The sequence below is a fragment of the Microcebus murinus genome, chromosome 17, assembly GCF_040939455.1.
Source record: "Microcebus murinus isolate Inina chromosome 17, M.murinus_Inina_mat1.0, whole genome shotgun sequence".
Taxonomy (NCBI): Eukaryota; Metazoa; Chordata; class Mammalia; order Primates; family Cheirogaleidae; genus Microcebus; species Microcebus murinus.
This window is the reverse complement of record NC_134120.1, coordinates 28,973,687-28,995,091: the sequence shown is the minus strand read 5'-3', so window position 1 is coordinate 28,995,091 and position 21,405 is coordinate 28,973,687. Positions and strand designations below refer to the sequence as shown.

Sequence of the window (21,405 nt, the reverse complement as noted above, 5' to 3'; positions counted from 1 at the left end):
TTCAACCCTGCCATTGCAGTGCTCAAGACAATATGTAAATGAACCATGTCTCTGTGTTCCAATAAACTTTACAAAAACTGAAGGGGACCAGATTTGGCCCTCAAACTGCAGTCTGCTCTACTTTCATCTAGGTGCCTCTCAAGTCCTCCCCAGTAGACCACTAAATGTGTTAGCAATTGCACTCAGCTGTGTTTAACATAATCTAACTATGATGGTTAAAACATATTAGAGTTTATTTTCTTTTTGTAACAAGACCAGGTATAAGGGATTACTGTTGCTTCAGCTGCTTAAGGTGGTTGGGGCAGGCCAAAGTCTCTGTGGTTCTCTTGGCATTTTCCTTATGATCCCAAATGACTGTTGCAACCATGCTCATCATGTTTGCAATGTAGCCAGGAAGGAGAAAGACCTAATGGGTTAATCTCTCAGCTGAATCAGCCTCCTCTTTAAAAATGCTCTCCATGCAACTGCATTTTCTTGCATTTCATATTGGTTTCACACCTCAGCCCAACGACCTTGGACAATCCCATTAATTCCTGGAGCCTGAGGTTTCTCATTTGAAGAATGGTTATAATATTTAACTGGCATCATTAAAAGGGCTAGAGATGATGAATGTGATATGCCAGCTAAAAGCCTAGCCTTCAGTACATTGTAACTGATTATTATTAATGAATTAATGATTTGTCTAATGATGATAGTATTGCTCAAGTTGCTTTTGGACTTCTGGAATGGCCTACAGAATCTGAGTAAAGTGAAACTTAATGATTATTGAATTTGAACAGGGCTAATTTGGCTATTAACAGGTAGTCCAATCTTGTTTCTATATATGGGCTGAAATAAACATATTTTTGTTAATACTATTATAGTTTTATATGTTTACAAATTATATTTGTTGTCAGGCTACTAATTGGAGAAATAAACATAGTGGGAAAAAAATAAGCTACAAAAAGGTGTTATTTGGTACATTCTGTTTGAGTAGTTTCAATAAATGCTAGGTTTCTAGACTTTTTTAGAAGAGACAGATAGAATAAAAGTGGAGCCAATGAACTCTGCCTCTAGCCTTGATCATATAATTTGTCTTAATATTTTAGATTATTTTTTTTAATTTTTTAAATTTTTTTTTATTTTGGCATATTATGGTGGTACAGATTTCAAGGTTTCAATAAATGCCCATTTCCCCCCCTCCCCCCAAAAGTCTGAGTCTCCATCATGACCATCCCCCAGATGGTGCACATCTCACTCATGTATGTGTATACCCGCCCCCTCCCACCTGCCCAATACCCTATTACTGTAGTACCTATGTGTCCACTTAGGTGCTACTCAGTTAATACCAGTTTGCTGGAGAATATATCTGGTGCTTGTTTTTCCATTCTTGGGATACTTCACTTAGTAGTATGGGTTCCAGCTCTAACCAGGAAAATATAAGATGTGCTATATCACCATTGTTTCTTAGAGCTGAATAGTACTCCATGGTATACATATACCACATTTTATTAATCCATTCTTGGATTGATGGGCACTTGGGCTGTTTCCACAGCCTTGCAATTATGAATTGTGCTGCTATAAACATTCGAGTGCAGGTGTCTTTTTTGTAGAGTGTCACTGGATCATTTGGGTAGATGCCCAGCAATGGGATTGCTGGATCAAATGGTAGATTCACTTGTATCGCTTTAAGGTATCTCCATATTGCTTTCCACAGAGGTTGAACTAGATTATTATGTGAACTTCATAATTCCCTTTACCACTCAAATGAATGTATTTGATTTTCTGTGTGCTGGTACGTCAAGATTGTTTCTCTGCAGACTTTTTTTTTAAAATCCTTCATTTATTTCTGTTTATCTAGTAGATAACATGGTTATGAGTTATGGAAATGTTGATGGTTGACTTTATTATGTGTACTTCTGTAGATAGTTCTTTTTTAATGTTATCTTTAACATGTGTCCAATTCAAAATTGGAAATGGTAGCCACATGTTATAATTAAGGTTCCTGAAACTTAATTTGATTTCTGATACAAGTGACTTTTATAATTCGACAAAATTCTACAAGATATTTTTTCTGTTGCAAATAGTAATTTCTTTTGAGTTTCAAATGATAAATTCTTCGTAGAGTCAAAGAAGATTGTAAATTTGAGAATTTAGATGAGAAATCAAAGATAGTAGAAAGCAAATTGAAATTAAAATAGCACAAACTACTTTTATATGCAGTGGAATATATAACTTGGTTTGCATGTGTTTTTCACAATTTTTTTTTCTGTTACTGCAGCTGGATATTGCGTGATTACGTACATACTTGGAGTTGGAGACAGGCACCTGGATAACCTTTTGCTAACGAAAACAGGTAACAATGGCAACTAGCAGACATACATTCTGTATGCCAGATTTTTTACTCTGGAATCTACTAATTAACAAATTAAATTATATAAGATAAATCGGAAAGTCTTAAGAGTCCCTTGAAATGGTATCATGAAAGGACATTTAGGGAAACACCCTTACAAGAATCACTTTAGTAGCAATCCTACAGATGGTCAACTTACCCTTGGTTCTGTACTTGAAATGTCTCTGTCGTGGAAAGCCTATAATGTGTGCAGGTAGCTCAGTCTTGTACTATATAGTTCTAGTTAGATTGTTAGAGTGTCCTTTCTCTTGCAGACTGTGCTTAACTCACTTAATTATTTGCTTTTCCCCTTGGAGTTTCATGGAATTATTGTTCTCATCCCCTTTCTTCCTGACAACTCTTTAGACCTTTGTCTTTAAATGCCATCTCTATGCAAACAGCTTCCAAACTTACAGCTCTCCACCTCAGTCCATTTCATTAAATTCAAGTTGAAATATCCTTATTATATTAGTTGTGTAAACATGGTCTTCTTCCTCTACTCCCTGATTAAAACCTGCGCCTCACCTCATTTTCAGGATTCAGTACATAGCATTGTCATCCACAGTTGTTCAAGCCCTAGACCTGGAAGTCAGTCTTAATACATTAGTTGGCCTTGTGTCACATATTGAACCTATTGACAAATTTTATTTATGCCTCATCTCCAAAATAGATCATGAAGTCGCCCATTGTCTTCATTTCCACTGCTTTCACCCCCTTTGAAACCACTGACATATTTGGCCTAAAATCTGAACTCTTTACTATGATCCTGTCACTTGTCCATGCTGGTATTCTGTCTGAATGTCAAACTACTCCTGTCTCAGGCAAGTGCCCTTGTTATTTTCTCTTTGTAGAAAGTACTTTATCCAGGTCTTTGTAAGGCTGACTTTAGTTACTAAGTCTAAGTTATAATGATATTTCCTTAAAGAAGCTTTTTCTGGCTCTCTGATCTGTAACAACATATTTGCCTCTTCCTTCATTATTTTCTGCTTATTACCCTGTTTTGTTTTCTGTGTAGCACTTTTCACTAGCTGAAGTTACCTCTTTTGATGAATTCAACCAGTATTTGTTGAGCACCTACTAGATGCTGGGGATACCGAAGTAAACAGAACAGACAGAAATCCTTGCCCTCATAGAGCTCATTGACTTCTTACGATCATCTTCTCCTATTCAGGATGCGAGTTCAATAGAAACAGGGACTTGTCCATCCAGGTTACCACCATGCCTCCAGAGCCTTGAATAACACCTGCTAAAGTGTTCAGGAAATCAATGTTGAATTAATGATGAATAAATATTTGTGCTCTTCCATGTAACCTTTTCTTCTCTGGGCTAAATAATCCTAGTTTCTTTAGCTTTCTGCAAAAAATAGATTTACACATTACTCTTTACATTGGTTTCTCAGATCAAGACATTTTCTGTTTCATTAGTATTTCTCTAAACTGTTATAGCCAGAATTTAACATAATACACAAAATGTAGTTTGATTATTAATATAATAACCCTATGAGTTTACAAATATGGAATTTTACATATTTAATTTTTAATTATTACATGTGAAAAATCATCTGCGGTAGAATTTGCATGTGTGGTATCGTGTGTGTCAAAGTCAGGCAATCCCTTTAATAACCGAGACTGAAGGAATATAATCAGATTGTCATGAAAATTCTTGGCTAATTTAGCAAAGGATATTTAAAAATGTTACGGTGTGTTTGAGGACAGTTATAATTTGTAAGCTTTCATGTGGTGTTTTCATTAGCTCTTGTTTTTGGTTAAATCTTTTAACCATAAGAATCAGGCTACCAAAGTGATTCCATTTGTTTCCAGACTATAATCATTTTATACCCAAAATGGAATTCTCTGATATATGGAGCAGTATTACATCTGTAATACTATGTTCACAGATTCTACTTGATTCTTCTTTCGGAAATTGATAAACAATCAGATAATATAACAGACCTTTTTTTTTTTTTGAGACAGAGTCTCACTTTCTTGCCCAGGCTAGAGTGAGTGCCGTGGCGTCAGCCTGGCTCACAGCAACCTCAGTCTCCGGGGCTCAGCGATCCTACTGCCTCAGCCTCCCTAGTAGCTGGGACTACAGGCATGCGCCACCATGCCCGGCTAATTTTTTTTGTATATATATTTTTAGTTTGTCAATTAATTTCTTTCTATATTTTGATAGAGACGAGGTCTTGCTCAGGCTGGTTTTGAACTCCTGACCTCGAGCAATCCGCCCACCTTTGCCTCCTAGAGTGCTAGGATTACAGGCGTGAGCCACCGCGCCTGGCCAACAGACCTTTTTTTCTGTTGAACTTTGAGAAGTGCTCTCTCTTATGTGTGCATCTGTATGTGTTGATAGGGGTATTTAAGAATAAGATTTAGAAAGAGGAGTCTACCTAATTTACTGTTTTTGACCTAGGTCTCAATTACTTATTTTATGAAAATTGAATAAAATTTCTGAAACACAGGCTTTAAGCATCTCATTACCAGTTTTCCACTAGAGGGTGCTCCAAATTTGCATTTTAAAACACAGATATTTACTTTAAAGTGTGCTAGATAAGGGGCACTTTTTTTTCTATTAAAATGGCAGTTCATTTTTTAATTGCTCTGTAATTGTTTCATCCAGTTACATTATACACTTAGCATTTTAAATCTTCCTTAATAGGATGAGTGCTTTCAAATTTTTAGGTTTAGTTTGAGAGAAATCAGATTATGTAAGTAGAGACTGAGTATGTCAAAACAAATAGAAGTATAATATATTCCTCAACTTTTAGCAATTTATAATAATTTCAGATTTTTTGTGTCTTTAGCCATCTTTTTCTGATAGTCTTTACTGATAGTCATATTTCAAAGAAGTTTCAAGTTATATTAATTCTATATATGTTATAAATAGACTTTTTACAGTTTAGGCAAAATATATTTAGAATGTAGTTCATTGTAGGAAATATATTTCAGTACTTTTAGTTAAAACTGCCTCAACTATCATGAAGCATCTTCTGTTGTTTATTTTGGTCCCATTATGCCTGCAATTTGAGAATTTTATATTTTCTTACATAACTGTCAATCTCTTAATGGCTGATGGAGCATTTTTTAATATATCAAGTAACATTTCTCCCATTCTGCAAAATAAAACACCTCTGTCTTCTGTTCTTGTTTGCTAGCCTGTGCAGATTTAAAGTCTGTGTCTCTGCTTTAGATTAAAGTAGTTTTAAATTATAATAGACTTACACTGTATCATTAGCATCCAGTTTCCTGGTATGAGGGATAGAGCAGAAGAAGGAAACACCCAGATTTCATTTCACTTGTGTCTTTTGGAGACCTGCCCCTAACAAACTATTCACCCTGTAAATATAGATGAGATAGAAAATGATCCGGTTAAGAATCCAGGTGTGTGTGAAAGAAAATTATTCACTGCATATAGAGAATGTCAAAATTTATACAGAGGTAATGTGCTGAAATGCAAAATATGAGTCTCAATTATAGATTTCCCAGAAATATTTTTTTGCCCATGCTTTATTTTGCTTTGATACTTTTAGCTTGGTTGAAGCTTCCTCTACTTAAGCAGCAGAGGGCACTGTGTATCCACCATAAATGTAAAAAGTAAGGAAATTTCTTTTGTTAGTGTATTGTCATAGAATCAGTTATAACAGTGCTTTCTTGAAATTTGGGATGAATGATATTTCACTTAATAGTGTATTACTATAGATTCTTTGGGCAAGAAGTTACAAAATTTGAGCTGTGGTACAGGATTAAAAAATACATTTTTTCCCCCAGAGTAATTGTCCTCATAGGAAGCTTTAAGAAGCTTTTTTAGGGTAATCAATTGTGGCAGGAGTCAAATGAAATATGGTTTAGGTTTATCTCAACTCTTTGGAGAAAAGTTTAAGTTTTGTTTTTATTTTTGAGAATTTTAGAAAAAAGGAAGGCCAGTATAACTGAAAAATGTGTTCATTGCTTATGGTAAACACAGTTTAAAATAGAATTCATATGTAAAATTAATATGTATATAACTGAAAAATATTCATAAATGAAAACAGGGAGCTGATGTCTGTACCAAATGAAAAATTAGTTGTAGGTCCTAAGGCTGGCCGTTCTAATTCTGAATTATCCATCTGTAAGAGGAGTAGTGGCTTTTTTTCTATCTTGGCACTTCATATGGCACTTCATAGTAATGCACTTTGGACCCTTTATCAGAAAGCTCAAAGTAAAGAAAAACAGTTGTTCATATTGTTATCCTAATTAGATTTTTAATACACCTCGTATCCTGATCTTCTTTATTATTCTTTAATTTTATGTAAAATTGATTCACATTTTTAGAGTCTGAGGAATAAACAGTCTTGTATGGCAGTTATTAATAACATGTAAGGCTCTAAAGTCAAATTTGGGGGTTAATTTGCCCTTTTCCCCTCTGGGTGACATTGGGTAAGTTACCTGATATACTTGACTCAGTCTCTTCTTCTGCATATAAAAATAATAATAGAACCTCTTTCCTGGTGGTGGTGTAAGAATTTAATGAGATACGATAGGCATTTGCTTGGTATTGAGCACCTAGTAAACATTCCTTAAAGGTTAGCTATTAGGTTTTGTTTGTTTGCTTTACCACTAGGAGATGAGAATGCCTTCCTTTTTTTTGCTTATTTAGTTTTTACTTGGACTCATAATGTTAGAGATAAGAAAATATTTATAATATTTCAAAAATTTTTTTTCCTGCCTGCTGTACTTTGGATATTTGACTTCTCCAAATCTCATGTTAAAATTTGATTCCCAGTGTTGGAGGTGGGGCCTAATGGGAGATGGGGGAGCACCAAATGGATCATGGGAGCAGATCCTTCATGAATGGCTTAATGCTATCCTCTTGGTAATGAGTGAGTTCTCACTGTATTTGTTCCCAGGAGAGCTGGTTGTTACAAAGAGCCTGGCACCTATTCTCTTGCTTCCATTCTTTTGCCATGTGATCTCTTCACACACCAGCTCCCCTTCACCTTTATGTCTTATTGTTCTTTGATACTCAAAACTGTTACTGAAAAATATTACATTATTATTGTGCCTTTGCCTATGAGTGAAAATACTTCTAACTGAATATCTCATAAAGGTTTAAATAGTAAGTACTGGAAACAGTGCGAGTTAGATATAAAAAGACTCTTTAATTCCAAAAGTATATGTAACAATAAATAGTTGAATGTCACCTTCTTTTGTTTCTAGGTTTAGTGGTAGGGCAACAGGAAAGATAAAACATTAACGTAAGAAAAAAAGATATTTTGTGCAAAAATGGTAAATGCCAGGTTGTGTAGCAAAAAGTTGAAGACAGTGGGAAACTCACGGTGGAATAGGATGTCAGGGAAGAAACTTTATAGTTGGGGATTATATGGAATCTTAAAAAAAATAGAGTTTGGTTTATAGGGAACAGCAGAAGAAAGTCAAAGGGAAGGGGGGTTAGCAGAAGTGTGAAATATGGAACGAATACAGTTTTGAGATTGGTCACATTATTAACCTATACACAAAGTAGAAATTAGAAACAGTACCATTAAATGCTATTAATTTCATCAGTAACTATACTCTTTAATCCAAGAACTACAAATGCCTTGAGCTACAGTTTTAGAAATAAGTTCATGTCACTTATGCAAATAATAGGAAAATTTAATTAGCACCTCTTATTCCCTATATATGGCAAGTCAGGGACAAAAGAAGGTAATTATAGTCAACAACCGGTTTATTTTGTGTACACTTTGTCTCTTGACTGTTTAAGGTGATAGATTTGAATAAGACCACATTCCCTGAACTTCTTAATTAAACATTTTTTATTTCATGAAGTGCATTTTAAAAATCTGTACAAGTTTCATTTACAGATATTAACTTTTAAAAAACTATTCCCTTTAGTATGTATGAAGATGAATTTTCTTAAAACATTAATAGCCTCTTTTCAAAATACATGGCTTTTTGAACTTGCAAGGCATAATAATGGTTTCCTTGTTAGATACTAAATCTTTTATGCCTGATAATTAAGTAGTAATCCTATTCTTTGAGAGTTTTCTTACAAGAAGGATAGAAATATACCCTTCATTTTCAAGCAATAATGCAAAGGCAACATTGGAATTCCAGTAATGCCTATAATGAAACGAAAATTGGGACTAGGTTTTCTATTAAAAGCATGCAGCCTATTAAATAAACCACGTGAGATAGCAATTTTATATCAAAGATTGATCAATTGGTCTTCTGCTTAAATGTAGAATATCATTAGGAATTATATTGATAGTAAAACATTATTTAAATAATTAAATAAAACTGAGGAAAGATTATACTTGTAATTTTGTGACCTTCTCATCTCTTTACCTCTTTTAGGTTAGTGTACCCAACAAGGTATTAATAGAAAATAAATGAGAACTCCAGAATAAGAATAAAACGCTAAAATAAGTGCTTAGTTGAACAAAGGATAAATATCCAGTTGAAGGCAATAAAATTCTCAACAGAAGTTGATGATGAGCTTTTCACCAAATAATAAGAAATTAAAATGATAGCATATACCCCTTGAACTGTAAGAGATTAGGAGATAATCCTTTTCCAGTGAGTACTGAAGTTACCAAATTCAAAAAAAAAAAAGCTATCCAGGCTTTGACAGTCTTTGACAGTCTTTGATTCTGGAGACCTAAAAATAGGATTTAAATTTTTAAATTAATATTACTATGGGATGCTTTTAGGCATAGTTTCATCTCAATGTGAGTTAAAATGAACTAAAATATGCTTTGAAGGCCCTTCTCAAACCTGGAGTTAGATGATCAAACAATTTAATAGGCTCATCATGAACTAATATTCTTTATGAAAAGACCCTAGGTGTGTGACATATCTCTTATCCAGTTCTTTAAGATAATTCTGGAAACAAATGAGTTTCTTGTCAACATCCAGGCAAACTCTTCCACATAGACTTTGGATATATTCTGGGTCGGGATCCGAAGCCTCTTCCTCCTCCCATGAAGCTGAATAAAGAAATGGTAGAAGGAATGGGGGGCACACAGAGCGAGCAGTACCAAGAGTTCCGTAAGCAGTGTTACACGGCTTTCCTCCACCTTCGAAGGTAAGTTGATTTGCTTAATATAGAGAATTTTGGTAAATTCATCTTATACAGCAAGAGAAGGAATTGTTCAATGTATGCATTCTTTAGCAACAGTCTTTTTCCAAATGACATAGGCAGTATTTCCTAATATATATTTGATATCTATTTTGATAGGCAGTTTGAATCAAAGAAAGAAAACATAACATTTCTTGCTTTCCCACTAATTATCTTGTTGCTAAATCCCACCAACTAGGAAGCTGGCATTACACAAGATTAGGAAATATGGAGGCTTCCAACTCATTGAGTTGACATCATTTTAATAAGGTGTGCTTTGACAGTACTGGGATAGAGAAAAGGTTAAGGAACTTAGTGCCATTCAGATCTCCCTGAAGACAGTCCTGGAGGATCCAGTCACCATACTGGGTTCTCATCCTTCTACCTAGCTGACTCCCATTTCTTTATCAAAGAATCAAAGATTTAACTTAGAGTGATACTAGATCAATTATTTCTATCCTTTAGCACCTTTATCAGCTTCCACTTTGGGTACTTTTTGGGAATATTTATAAGTTTGTTCAATGATTAAAGTAAATGTTACAAATGATATTTTTCTTCTTTTAAACACCTCATCAGTCATTCTTGCAACAAACAATGTTTTTTCTCTATTTCTTCTTTGTTTTTCTTCAAGGCTACTAAATCTCTGCTTCCTTTATCCTGATTTACATAGAACTGAATATCATACATCATCAGGAAAAAAAATAAAAGTCATGTTTGTTAAATTCAGAACATGGCTCTGATGATTAGTCAAAATTGACAGGATGATTTGACTCTGATGCTATTTTCAACCTTAGTATGCAAAATGAATTTTCTTAGTCCAGCAGAAAATCCCAGCCCAGGAGACATATTTACTTGCTCATACAGGTGAAAATATAACCAATAGGGAGTTGCCTGTGCATGTGGACCCTGTCTTCTCCATCTTAGCAACCTCAATCACTCAAATGGTGCTTGGAGCACTCTTTATGTGTATTATATGAGAACTCTCAGTATTTGTATGAGAACCCTCAGAATTTCTGCTTTAGATCTGGGGTGGGGCCATGTTCCCATGTGATGTTAATGTTGCTGGTCCCAGGAGAATGGCTTTCCTGTATTAATCAGGTTTCATTTTTACAAAGATTAGGCCTTCATTGTAAACTCAGTCTTGTCCGTGTATCACAAACTCTATAGCATGTATTTTACAAATGGCCACATTATTTATCCTTTGGGTAGCAGAATGGTGGCTCAGTTTTACCCTCCGGAAATACAAAAAGAATAATGAGAAGGTCAGCACTCTTCCGATTTGCTTGGTGATACAAAAGCACTTTTAGAGAGATGAGAGTTCCATTTTAATATCTTAGAATTCTAATTTAACCCTTTGCACTCACTTGTTTTTTTCTCTTACTGCTACCGACACTAACTGTGTCGAGTCCGAGTGCAAAGGGTTAAAATAGTTAAAGCCTATAAAAAACTAGATTGAACCATGGAGATCTTAGTGAGGTGGCAGACAAGATGGTAAGGAACAATAGCTAAAGAAACGTCAAAGGTGCTCTATCTTAGTGAAAGCAGAAGGAAAACAATGTGCCTTATAAACTGTCATTGGTAATGGATTAGTAGCAATTCAGTAGAATGAGAAAACAGGCAGGTTATTAATGGAGAGCCAAAGTTAACTTTCTCACCACAAAGAAAAATCACAAAGACATTAATCTAAATAATCTTATGCTAAGTTTTAATGAAGAATGTTTTCTTTTTATTTTAAAAAATTTCCCTGTATTTCAGTTAGGCTTAGCTGGACCCTGATATTTTGATCAATATATCTTTTAATGTTGTATTTTAGAGTATAGTTCAGTTGGTTAAAAAAATTGCCTTTAGGACATAAGAATTAAGCTAATAGTTGAAAGCTTGTTTGGAGCTAAGGTTATTAACTTTTATTATTAGGCTTCGTAGGTATGACCAACTACCTTCTTTTATGATTTTTGTTGATTAATTTCCTCAACATGAAACCCCTGAATACATCATAGCACATAAACAGGGCAGTCCCTTTTGAATTAAGTTATGAATGGTTACAGTTGTGCAGATGTGAAGACAATTAATGATGTGGTGATTTTCATGTTACAAAGTATGTTATCGTCTCTTATTAATCAGTAGATATCACACCAGTAATTAACTGGCACATTTATTTTTGAACTCTCATGGCAACAGTACTGAAACATTTTATGTCTTAAGTGTTCAAGGAAAACATAATTTTTTCCTAACCCATGTTAGGAACTCTGTGGCCTAGTCCCTAACAGCCCACTGACTGGTAACAGTCTGTGGCCCGAGGGGTTGGGAACCGCAGCATTAGGGGATAGTTCTGGGCCCCAACATATTTAATTGGCCTGGGATTGGGCATTGGTATATTTAAGAAACTCCCCAGGTGAATCTAGTGGGCAGTGAGGTCTGAGAACTTCTAATATATGCTTTTCAGAATTGAGTCTTATATTCTCCCTGTGTTACCCTATAGTAGATTCCTAAAGATTCTCCCATGGCAAGATGGGAAGAAACAGTGTACCTGTATAATTAACAATGAAGTAGGATGAAGGTAGGAATGAAAGCTTTCCTACTTTCATTCCTACTGTAATCTTACTTTATGTGAGATCCAAGTGCTGATGGCTGCATACTAATACCACCAGCCCTGATACCTCCTCTGAGATATATCTAACTGACATCTCTACTAGCAGTCTAGTAGGCATCTCAAACTCTACATGTCTAAATTGGAATTCTTGATTCCCTGCCTAAAATCTTGTTACTCCTCCATTCAGCCTTTCCTATTTTGGTGAGTAACACTTGTGCCCATTGTTACTTAGACTAAATCCTTTGTGACATTCAGTTCCTCTACCCTCTTCCATCACTTCCATTGAAGCTATCAGCAAGTACCATATATTTCATCTCCAAAATATAGCCTAATGGCCTCTATGTTGTTTATTTTCCATGTGGAAGTCTATGATGTAGTTTCCCTACCTCTGTTCTTATTCCCCACAATATGGCCAGTGTGAGCTTTTAAAAGTGCAAAATGTGTCACTCTACTCTTTAAACTCAGTTGCTTCTCCCTGCATATAAAATAAAATTATACCTCCTTAAGATGGCTCTTTCTCTCCCTACCCTATCAACCTCTGACCCATTTCCTTGTTTTTTCCTTTTTAAAATCTTTTACTCAATCAACCAGACATAAAATTATCATGTTTATCAGTTTATTGTGTGTTTCCACTCTCCCCCAGAATGTAAACTTCATGAATGTAGAGATCTTATTTGTGCAGTTCACTGCTATATTTTTAGTGCCCAAAACAGTGTTCGTAGTGAGTACTCAGTATGTATTTGTTGGCTGAATAAATACAATTATTATTTGAGTAGAAATGAAATAACAGCTGTGTGCTTGTATCAATTTTTACAAGGAAATCAGTAACTTAAAGCTAGGTTAAAGTTGTTTAGCTATTATAACTTTTTTCCTAAGAGTGTGAATGGGTTAGGGCCTGATTTGATGAAGGTAGAAATTTTCATTATAGTTCTTCCTGCTTTTTATGGGCAACATAAAATTCAGAAATGATGATAAAATAGGTAATTTGAAACTCATGTGGATAATCATTTTTCTATAGAAGTTTGATCACATTACAGTTCAAGTATTAAATAGCTTATAAATAAGTTTGTGTTTTTGTTTTTTATAGACAGGTAGATGGCTAGAATTCCTTTATTCACATCCATTCTCAAGGTCAAACCTGAATCTATTTTTAGCATGATAGGAAGGGGCTACCCAGAGCATAACTACGTAAGGTGAAAAGTGTTCTGGAGCAGGAGGTGGAATAAACCCAGTGTAGATTATTTAAATCTTTAACCATAAGGCTCCACCTTTGTAAATGAGATCATTTAGAATAGTAACATTCCTTCCTTCTCCTTGTTTGGGGAAAGTAGAGTTTAGGATTGGTGAAGATAAACTGTTAAGTATTCCTTAGAGACTAGCATACTCCAAAGATGATATTATTTAGTTATTTTGCCCATTTTTAATGCAGTAGAGTACTAGCTATTTTCTTCTTCATTTAGAATGACTTTTATCCCGGCCATTCACTGTAGTTCTTGAAATCATGGTTGGGATATCTGGAAGATACTTAGGAGTGATTCATGGGATAACATTATTTCACTTTCATTCATTTAGCCATGACACACTGACGTAGTCTTAAGGTAGCCAGATTGTTGTCATCATCTAGCAAAAGCAAATCTTCATTGTTATAAAATGCTAATTAGATTTAAAGTGGATTCCTTTCAGACCCCTTCCAGAAAGAATATACTTCCTAAAGGACAAAAAGAATGCTGGGATTAGATGGTTACTCCAACAGTTTGTTCCATAGTATGAGATCTAAATATGGTGTTATATGAAGACCCTAAAATAAGATAGTTTTTCAAGAATTGTTTTTCATAGAGATGGCTGATGAATAATTTCACATTCTGTTTTCCATTCAAGTAACAACAATCACCATAAAAATCCAAGTACCACTACTTCTAGAAACTTTCTTAATACAAGAAAGAAATGCAAAATTTTAACTCATTGCTCTTTTTTTCTTTCCTGCTCTTTAGGTATTCTAATCTGATTTTGAATTTATTTTCCTTGATGGTTGATGCAAACATTCCAGATATTGCTCTTGAACCAGATAAAACTGTGAAAAAGGTAATTTTTATATATCCTCAAATATCACAGTCTACCTTGCATATATAAAAGATATTAGGATTTTAACAATCCATTTTTCCCTTGTCCCAGCCCCTAGTAACCAAAATTAAGAGAGATTTTTTAATATAATTTTTTCACAGTCCAAATCTGGAGAGACAGCTTACCCCTGCAACCCTTGCTATATGTCCTGAAAGGTTTTGATTCCTGACACTCCCAGGCAAAGCATGCTAAAGATGTAATGCCATATAGGAGACAACAACTACTCTCTGTGCTTTCCATCCATGCACTTTGTTGCAGGAGTTTCTTATAGTATCATAAGACACCTGCTTTTTAACTCATTCTACAAAGAGAAGAACAAAGGAAAGCCATCATGTAGATGAACAGTTATTCAGAGCTTTCTTACCTTGAGTTCTAGCAAGAGAGAGGAGGAAGGGCAGTGAATTTGAAGGTTGTTATCTGAATTAATTTTTTATTGTTTTATTCATTGGGTGGGTATATGTAAAGTATTTACCCAAAGGTTACATAAGGTGATCTTTTTTTTTTTTTTTTTTTTTTGTTTTTTCTTTTTTGCAGCCCGCTGTTTCTGAATATAAGGTGATCTTAAATGTCACTATGATTATTAATGTTGAACTTCAAAGATAGAAAGTGTAGGTTTTTTTAAACTTGTGAAAGTATAAGAGCACTGCAAGGCAGAAGCAGTCTCAGGGATATGGTTCCTGTGGTGGTTGAAAATAGTAATTAGCATCAAAAAGCTCTAAGTTCTACTATAACTGACTCTGAATGTTATTAGATACCCTGTGAATTGAACATGAATGATACTAATCTCTTTTTTCTAATTTTATACATCTTTAGCAAGCAATGAAGGCGATTTTAATGTAAATATTGTATTACTTAATCATTTAAGAAAATTATGCTCTTATCAGGATTCCATTTATTCTTTATGGAGCCAGCACTGTTTCAATAAAAATTTCTTTTTCTCCCAATAAGAAATAGATTTACTTATCACACTAATTTTTAGAATGTCTTTTTTTTTTCTGTCACTTTATTTTTTATGAACTGAAGTTTATCCATCACGAAATATAACTGATGAAAATTTTCTTAGCTATAAACAATGGCTGTACCAGATTTTTAATATTGTTGCTTTCTCTCTCTTTCTCTTTCTCTTTCTCTTTCTCTTTCTCTTTCTCTCTCTATCTCTCTCTCTCTCTCTCTCTCTCTCTCTCTCTCTCTCTCTCTCTCTCTTTGTATCTACTGGGGTCAGGGTCTGTTTTGCTCTTTATTTTAACCTCATTTATCTTATATCTGTTATATATTCGCTTTTCCCTAACTTTACACACATTTAGAAATCATTGTCATTTATGAAAGTTCTATAACAGTGTTTGTCAAACTGAGTCAGATAATTTCTTCTGTCAGCTAAGCTATGTTGTTCTTATTAGATCTTTTGTTCCGTATCTTTCTATTTTAGGAAATCACAATAATTGCCTTTTGTTACCAGCTATCTTTATAGCACTATCTTTTAAAAAAATGAAACAATTCATTTTATGGGGGAAAAAAGCATGTTTATTAGTTAGCTTTCTTATAGACTAGTACTCCCTACCTGTTTGCTCTAGTTTCAATTAAGTGAACCTTTAAAAAGCATTCACCATATTTTTTCCCCAAAGGGTATTGCATAAAAGGTTTCTTTGCTTTCTGGTGTTATATTTCAATAATGTGAAGTAACCAATTGCAACATAAACTTGACATTAAAGTGATAATAATATTGGAAAGTTATTCTGGAATAGGCTACAATTTATGTTTCATATTGGTTGATTTTTTTCAAGAATTAGAAGTAGATTTTTATACTTGGATAAAATAATGATTGTTAACATTACTTCACAGCATTACTAATTGGAAAATTTTTGCCTTGGCCTCATGAATCAAAGCCAGCTAGAAAAACAGTAATGCATTCGAGACTGAAGTCTTTAAAGAAATACAGATTAATCAAATTATTGAGTGGTCATAACAAACCACAATGATGGTTTTCTGTCTCCATACCTCATGCTACTACGTAACACTTTTAATTTTTTGGAAACTGATAACTTATGTATGGAATATATGACATTTTTGTTAATCAGATTTGTTTATTTGTTAGAAAACACAATTGCTAAAAAACGTGAGATAGGATTGACAGGGTTCAGGACATACTACCCCACAATATGGCACCTTGGCATTTGAGAAAATAGCAGAAGCAGGAAGGTCTTCTCTCTGATCATTGCCCACTATTCTCCCCTAAGGATGCCATAAAACAATTCTCTGAGCTTCCTCTAAAGTAGATTTTAAGACTTTCATTCAAGAGAAGTCCTGACCTATGCTCAGAGGAGGGGAATCTCACACAGAGATGCCAAGAAGAAACTGAACAAACAGGCCTTGCTAATTCCCCCCCCCCCCCCGCCACCCCCACAGTTTGTTCCCATTATATCATACCCCTTTTTGTCTAATGATGTTTCTCTACAACCCACTTCTTCATCAGACTTAGCATAAAATAAACACTTTTCCCTATTCTTTGAGTCTTCATATTTTGAAGACCCCCATATTATATAAGACTTACATTAAATAAATCTGCATGCTTTTCTTTTGTTAATCTGTTTTTTGTTATAGGAGTCATAGCCATGAACCTTGTGATGGATGAGAAATCTTTTCTCCCTTACAAGTTCAAAATTTTAAACATGTAATCATCAATCACAAACATTAATTGCTTTGCCTGGTAGTAATAGGTAGGTTAGGGTGCTACTCATTATTTGGTGCTATGAAAAGATGACTCAAAAATTGTTTTAATCCATCAAAGATAATCATTAATAACAAAGTTCTTCAGGAAATTTAATACAAATAATACATATTGAGAAAAGCAAATTGTGCTAGTATAACTAAAGCATAATGAGCAAGTGGATAATATTATATAAATGTAAATATTTATATGAAATATATAAATCATATAAAAATACAAATGCTCATGTAACAAACATCCATTACCCACTGCCCATATATAATAAATGTTAACATTTTGTCCTATTTGCTTTAGATCCTCTTTTATTAATGAATAAAATGCTATAAATATTGCTAAATTTTACTCACATGCACTCCTCTATTTGAAGGGTAATCGTTCTCCTACAGTTTTGTGTATCTTTCTTGTGAATATTTTTATACTTTATTCCCTCAACAATATTTTTTGAGCTGTTTGCTCTCTGTCAAGCACTGTCCCAGTGTTGTGTTATAGAAATAAACAGAATCAAGTTCCCTGCCCTCGTGGAACTTACCTTCTAGAAAGGGAATTAGACAAGAAAGAAGATAAAGTAAGTAAAGTATACTGCTTATGAGATGTGTGCTCAGTATTATGGAGGAAAAAAATAAAAGGGAAATGAAATGTGTTGATGGTAGTGGTAGAAATTTTAGATCTGTTGACCAGGAAATGCCTTACTGAGAAGGTGTGAGTCAGCTTTTTTTAAAAGGAGATATTTTATAAGCCTGTGGTATGGAAACAAGACTTCTTGGTCAACTTCTATAGAATGCACTAGTGAATGGAGGAAACTTACAAACATTTGAGATAAAAAATATATGTATTCCCTAGTAAATCACTAACTTGCTACTTTGGTAAGAACAGAATATAGACCCTAGCCTTGGGCAGTTAAAACTAAATGAGGCAGAATAAAATACAGTTTTAGTTCTTACCTGTTCTTTTAGATCATAGAACAATTTTAAAATATGGTAAAAATAAAAAAAAAAACACTATTTGGAGGCACCAGGAAATAACCCAAACACAAAGGGATGTCTACCTTTGAAAATGAACAGCAAGGGATGTGATTTCAAGTTTGTAACCTTTTACTTGAAGGTACTTTCCAGATTGTTTTGGGTGTAGACATACTGATGACGTGTGAGAGGTTCAAGTTTTGAGCTGGTGGAATAGCCAGGAAATAGGGGAAGAAATTCTGGAAAGGAGAAAGTCACAGAGAAAGTAAGCTCTCACCTGTCCCAGCATACATATAAAATTTTCCCAAATCTTAACTGAAGGTAAAACTATGCAGAATTCCTGGTCCCAGTGGAGGGGGAAGTGGCAGCATGAAGCTTGAATAACTGAACAGAGAGTTTTCAGCTGTTGTCCATCACAGGGAGTACATATTTTGGATTTGATTTTAGCCAAGTTAACTGCCTGCTCAAATGAATCTTCACAGGAACACAACAGAATTCAGAACATCTATAACATATCATTTAGAATGCCTATTATCTAATTTTAAAAATCACTAGATACGTGGAGAAACAGAAAAATATGATACAAAGTCAATGAAATAAAAGAGCATTCAGTGAAAACACACCCAGAGGTGGCCTAGAAATCACAACCAACAGAAAAGAACTTTAAAGCAGCTATTACAAATGTTCATGGGCTTAAGGGAAAATAAATGCATAATGACCGAACAGATGGGGATATCAACAGAGAAATAAAAACTAGAAAGAAAAGAGAACAAAATGAAAATCCTAGAGCTGAAAGTGTAGTAGCTAAAATGTAATATTCATTGGATAAGCTTAACAGGGATATAGCATTAGAAGGAATCAGTGAGTTTAAAGGTAGATCAATAGAAATTATATAATTTGAACAGAATGTGCTTGAAGAAAATGTAGGAAGATGAGATTATATTAATATTCTCTTCTACCTTCACAGTCTGTATAAGAACAGAAACATTGTCAATCACTGGCAAAATAAACTAGATCTTCTAAAATATTTCCTCTCTGATAGAATTTCCCTGTAGCCCTGCAAAGTCCTACTTTAATAGATCTATAATTTCAAAGAGAAGAGATTTTTTTTTTTTTGAAACAGGGCCTCATGAGCTCTGTTGCCTAGTATCCGGGCTAGAATACAGTGGCATCATTATATAATAGCTCACTGCAACCCCAAGGCCAGGGCTAAAATGATGCTTCTGCCTCATGAGTAGCTATAGGCTAATTTTTGTACTTCTTACAGAGACATGATCTTACTATGTTGCTCAGGCCGATCTTGAACTCTTGGCCTCAAACGTTGCCCCCATCTCAGCCTCCCAAAGGGCTAGCATTACAGGCATGAGCTACCATGCCCAGCTGAGAATTTATTTTTTAGTTCATATTTAAAGTTATAATTGATTTTTAATAGGTCAAATTCTAGAAAAAAATGTGTGTTTTAAGAATCTAAGAACCGAGGGGGACAATAACAGGTAGCTTAGTATAAGTCAGTAGATATGATACCAAATAACTATATGCAGTTAACCCTCTTTGTTGTCAAAGAGAATATTTTCATATTTGGTAAATAACATTTTTGTTTTACTCCAAGTACATATCTTGTATTTGTAATTCAGGCACTTATAGAAGTATGCAAGCTTTGATAAATTGGGCCAGTTTTATTTTGATTCTGCTGCTCTATCGTTTTTTATGTTCTTAAAAAGAGTTCCAAAATTGTCAAAGTCGAAGTTAAGAAAAGCAAAGGACTAAATTCAACAAACATGTTTGTCATTATCTGGGATCAAGAAATAAGAGAGCTAGTTCATTAAAGATACACCCTTCGATGTCTCTCCACCAAATTGTTCTTTACTTTTTACATCCACTTCTCTTTTGTCTTCTTTATCTTGAGGCTACAGAACTATCAGATCACCTGGTGTACCTCCAATGTAGTGAAGAGACAAGAGCACTGAGCTGGGGCTATGGATTGTTGTACTGTCTGTTCTTTATTATTCCTGCCTTTCTAGTAGTTAAATCCTGTTCTTAAAAGGGAATATTAAATGTAGACCATATTTTATCCACTTGGAAATCTCATTTTCTCTTAGCCTGCCTTTTAGAAGTATATAAGAGAAAGGAATAATGTGTGATGGTTATGTGTGGTGGCATGGGATTGTCTGGAACCATATGCCTCTGATAAGTTAAGGGTCCCTGAGTTCTCTTCATAAATTCTCTGTGCCTCAGTTTCTGCCTCTTATAGATGGAGATATTATCTGCCTCGGGGTCAACTAGGAATCAAATGAAATGTTTCATGTATAATGCTTTGCACAGTGTTTTGCACAAAGTTGTCATTCAGTAACATTGGCTTTTGTTTTTAAGGGCACCATTTAAATCATTTTGGACTAGATTTGAAATTTTTTAAAAAGGCATACCTTTGAGTTAAAAGAATAGTTTTTCTCTATTTTTAAATTTTGGGGTCCTAATAGAATCAAATTTTCTACTTTGTTCATTTTTTTTTCTTAAAAACTGTTCACAACCAACAACAGGTTGATATAAAGAGCATATAACAGAAAAGCAAACTTACACACTCAAAAGAGAGGCATTCAGAACTGCTCTTGTAAGTTACAAATCACTTATTTGGCATAGAAATAGTTCATACTGTATTGTAATGTCTTTGTCAGTTTGATTCTGTCTCTTCAAAATATGCCCCTGTTTTTCTTCATTACAAAGACTGTAAACAGACTGTTATCTTGTAGGTTCAGGATAAATTCCGTCTAGACCTGTCAGATGAAGAGGCAGTGCATTACATGCAGAGTCTGATTGATGAAAGTGTCCATGCTCTGTTTGCTGCAGTGGTAGAACAGATTCACAAGTTTGCCCAGGTAAGTTCTCTGAGGACAGTACATTTTTCTCACCTTCTCCATGTAGTACCACAGAATCCTCAGAGAGCCACACTTCTGTCCTGCCAGTTAACATCTTTCTTGGTTTTTTTTGTCAAGCCTTTTTGACATTTCTTTCGTTAACCAGTTGAAGTAAATCATGTTCCTTGCGTTAACTCTAAAACATCTGCTTTTCCTGGTAAAGACTAAATTGTAGAGCATTAACATAGGTATTTTTATAGTTAGTAGATAGTAGTGATTTTATAAATTCGTGAGAATGATTTTGGGTCTAGCAGAGTCCGTCCACAAGTGAGACTTGGAACTTGTTGGGTTTTGGTAAATGGAGAAGTGCTAGGAAGAGGGTTTAGAAGCTAAGAAAAGCATTCTGTTCTACACACTAAGGGTCTATCTATAGGTCTATCTATACACTTAGTATTAGTAGTAGCTACAAATATATAAGGGAATATCTTTTCATGCCAGCCTATGATGGTAAGCCTTAGATTTAAAACCTGTTTTAATTATGACTTATAATGAGGACGATTATGAAAATGGTTAGCAAACAAAAATGTAAGCTACTTTCTTCTCCCACATCCTAATGTTCTCTCTTTGTGAATTCCTTCCTGACTTTACACATTCAATTCAAATGATTTTTCTAAGTGTCTGCTTTGACTTCT

The 21,405-nt window shown here is 34.4% G+C and overlaps 1 protein-coding gene across 1 annotated transcript in view; it reads left to right on the top strand.

Annotated features, from left to right (window-relative positions):
* PIK3C3 (phosphatidylinositol 3-kinase catalytic subunit type 3) overlaps positions 1-21,405 on the top strand; it is a 116,631-nt gene that overhangs the window by 86,391 nt on the left and 8,835 nt on the right. Inside the window, exons 21-24 of the mRNA XM_012790299.2 lie at positions 2,261-2,335; positions 9,265-9,433; positions 14,048-14,138; positions 20,609-20,734. Of these exons, the coding sequence (XP_012645753.1) occupies positions 2,261-2,335; positions 9,265-9,433; positions 14,048-14,138; positions 20,609-20,734 (461 nt within the window). The remainder of the gene's footprint in view (positions 1-2,260; positions 2,336-9,264; positions 9,434-14,047; positions 14,139-20,608; positions 20,735-21,405) is intronic.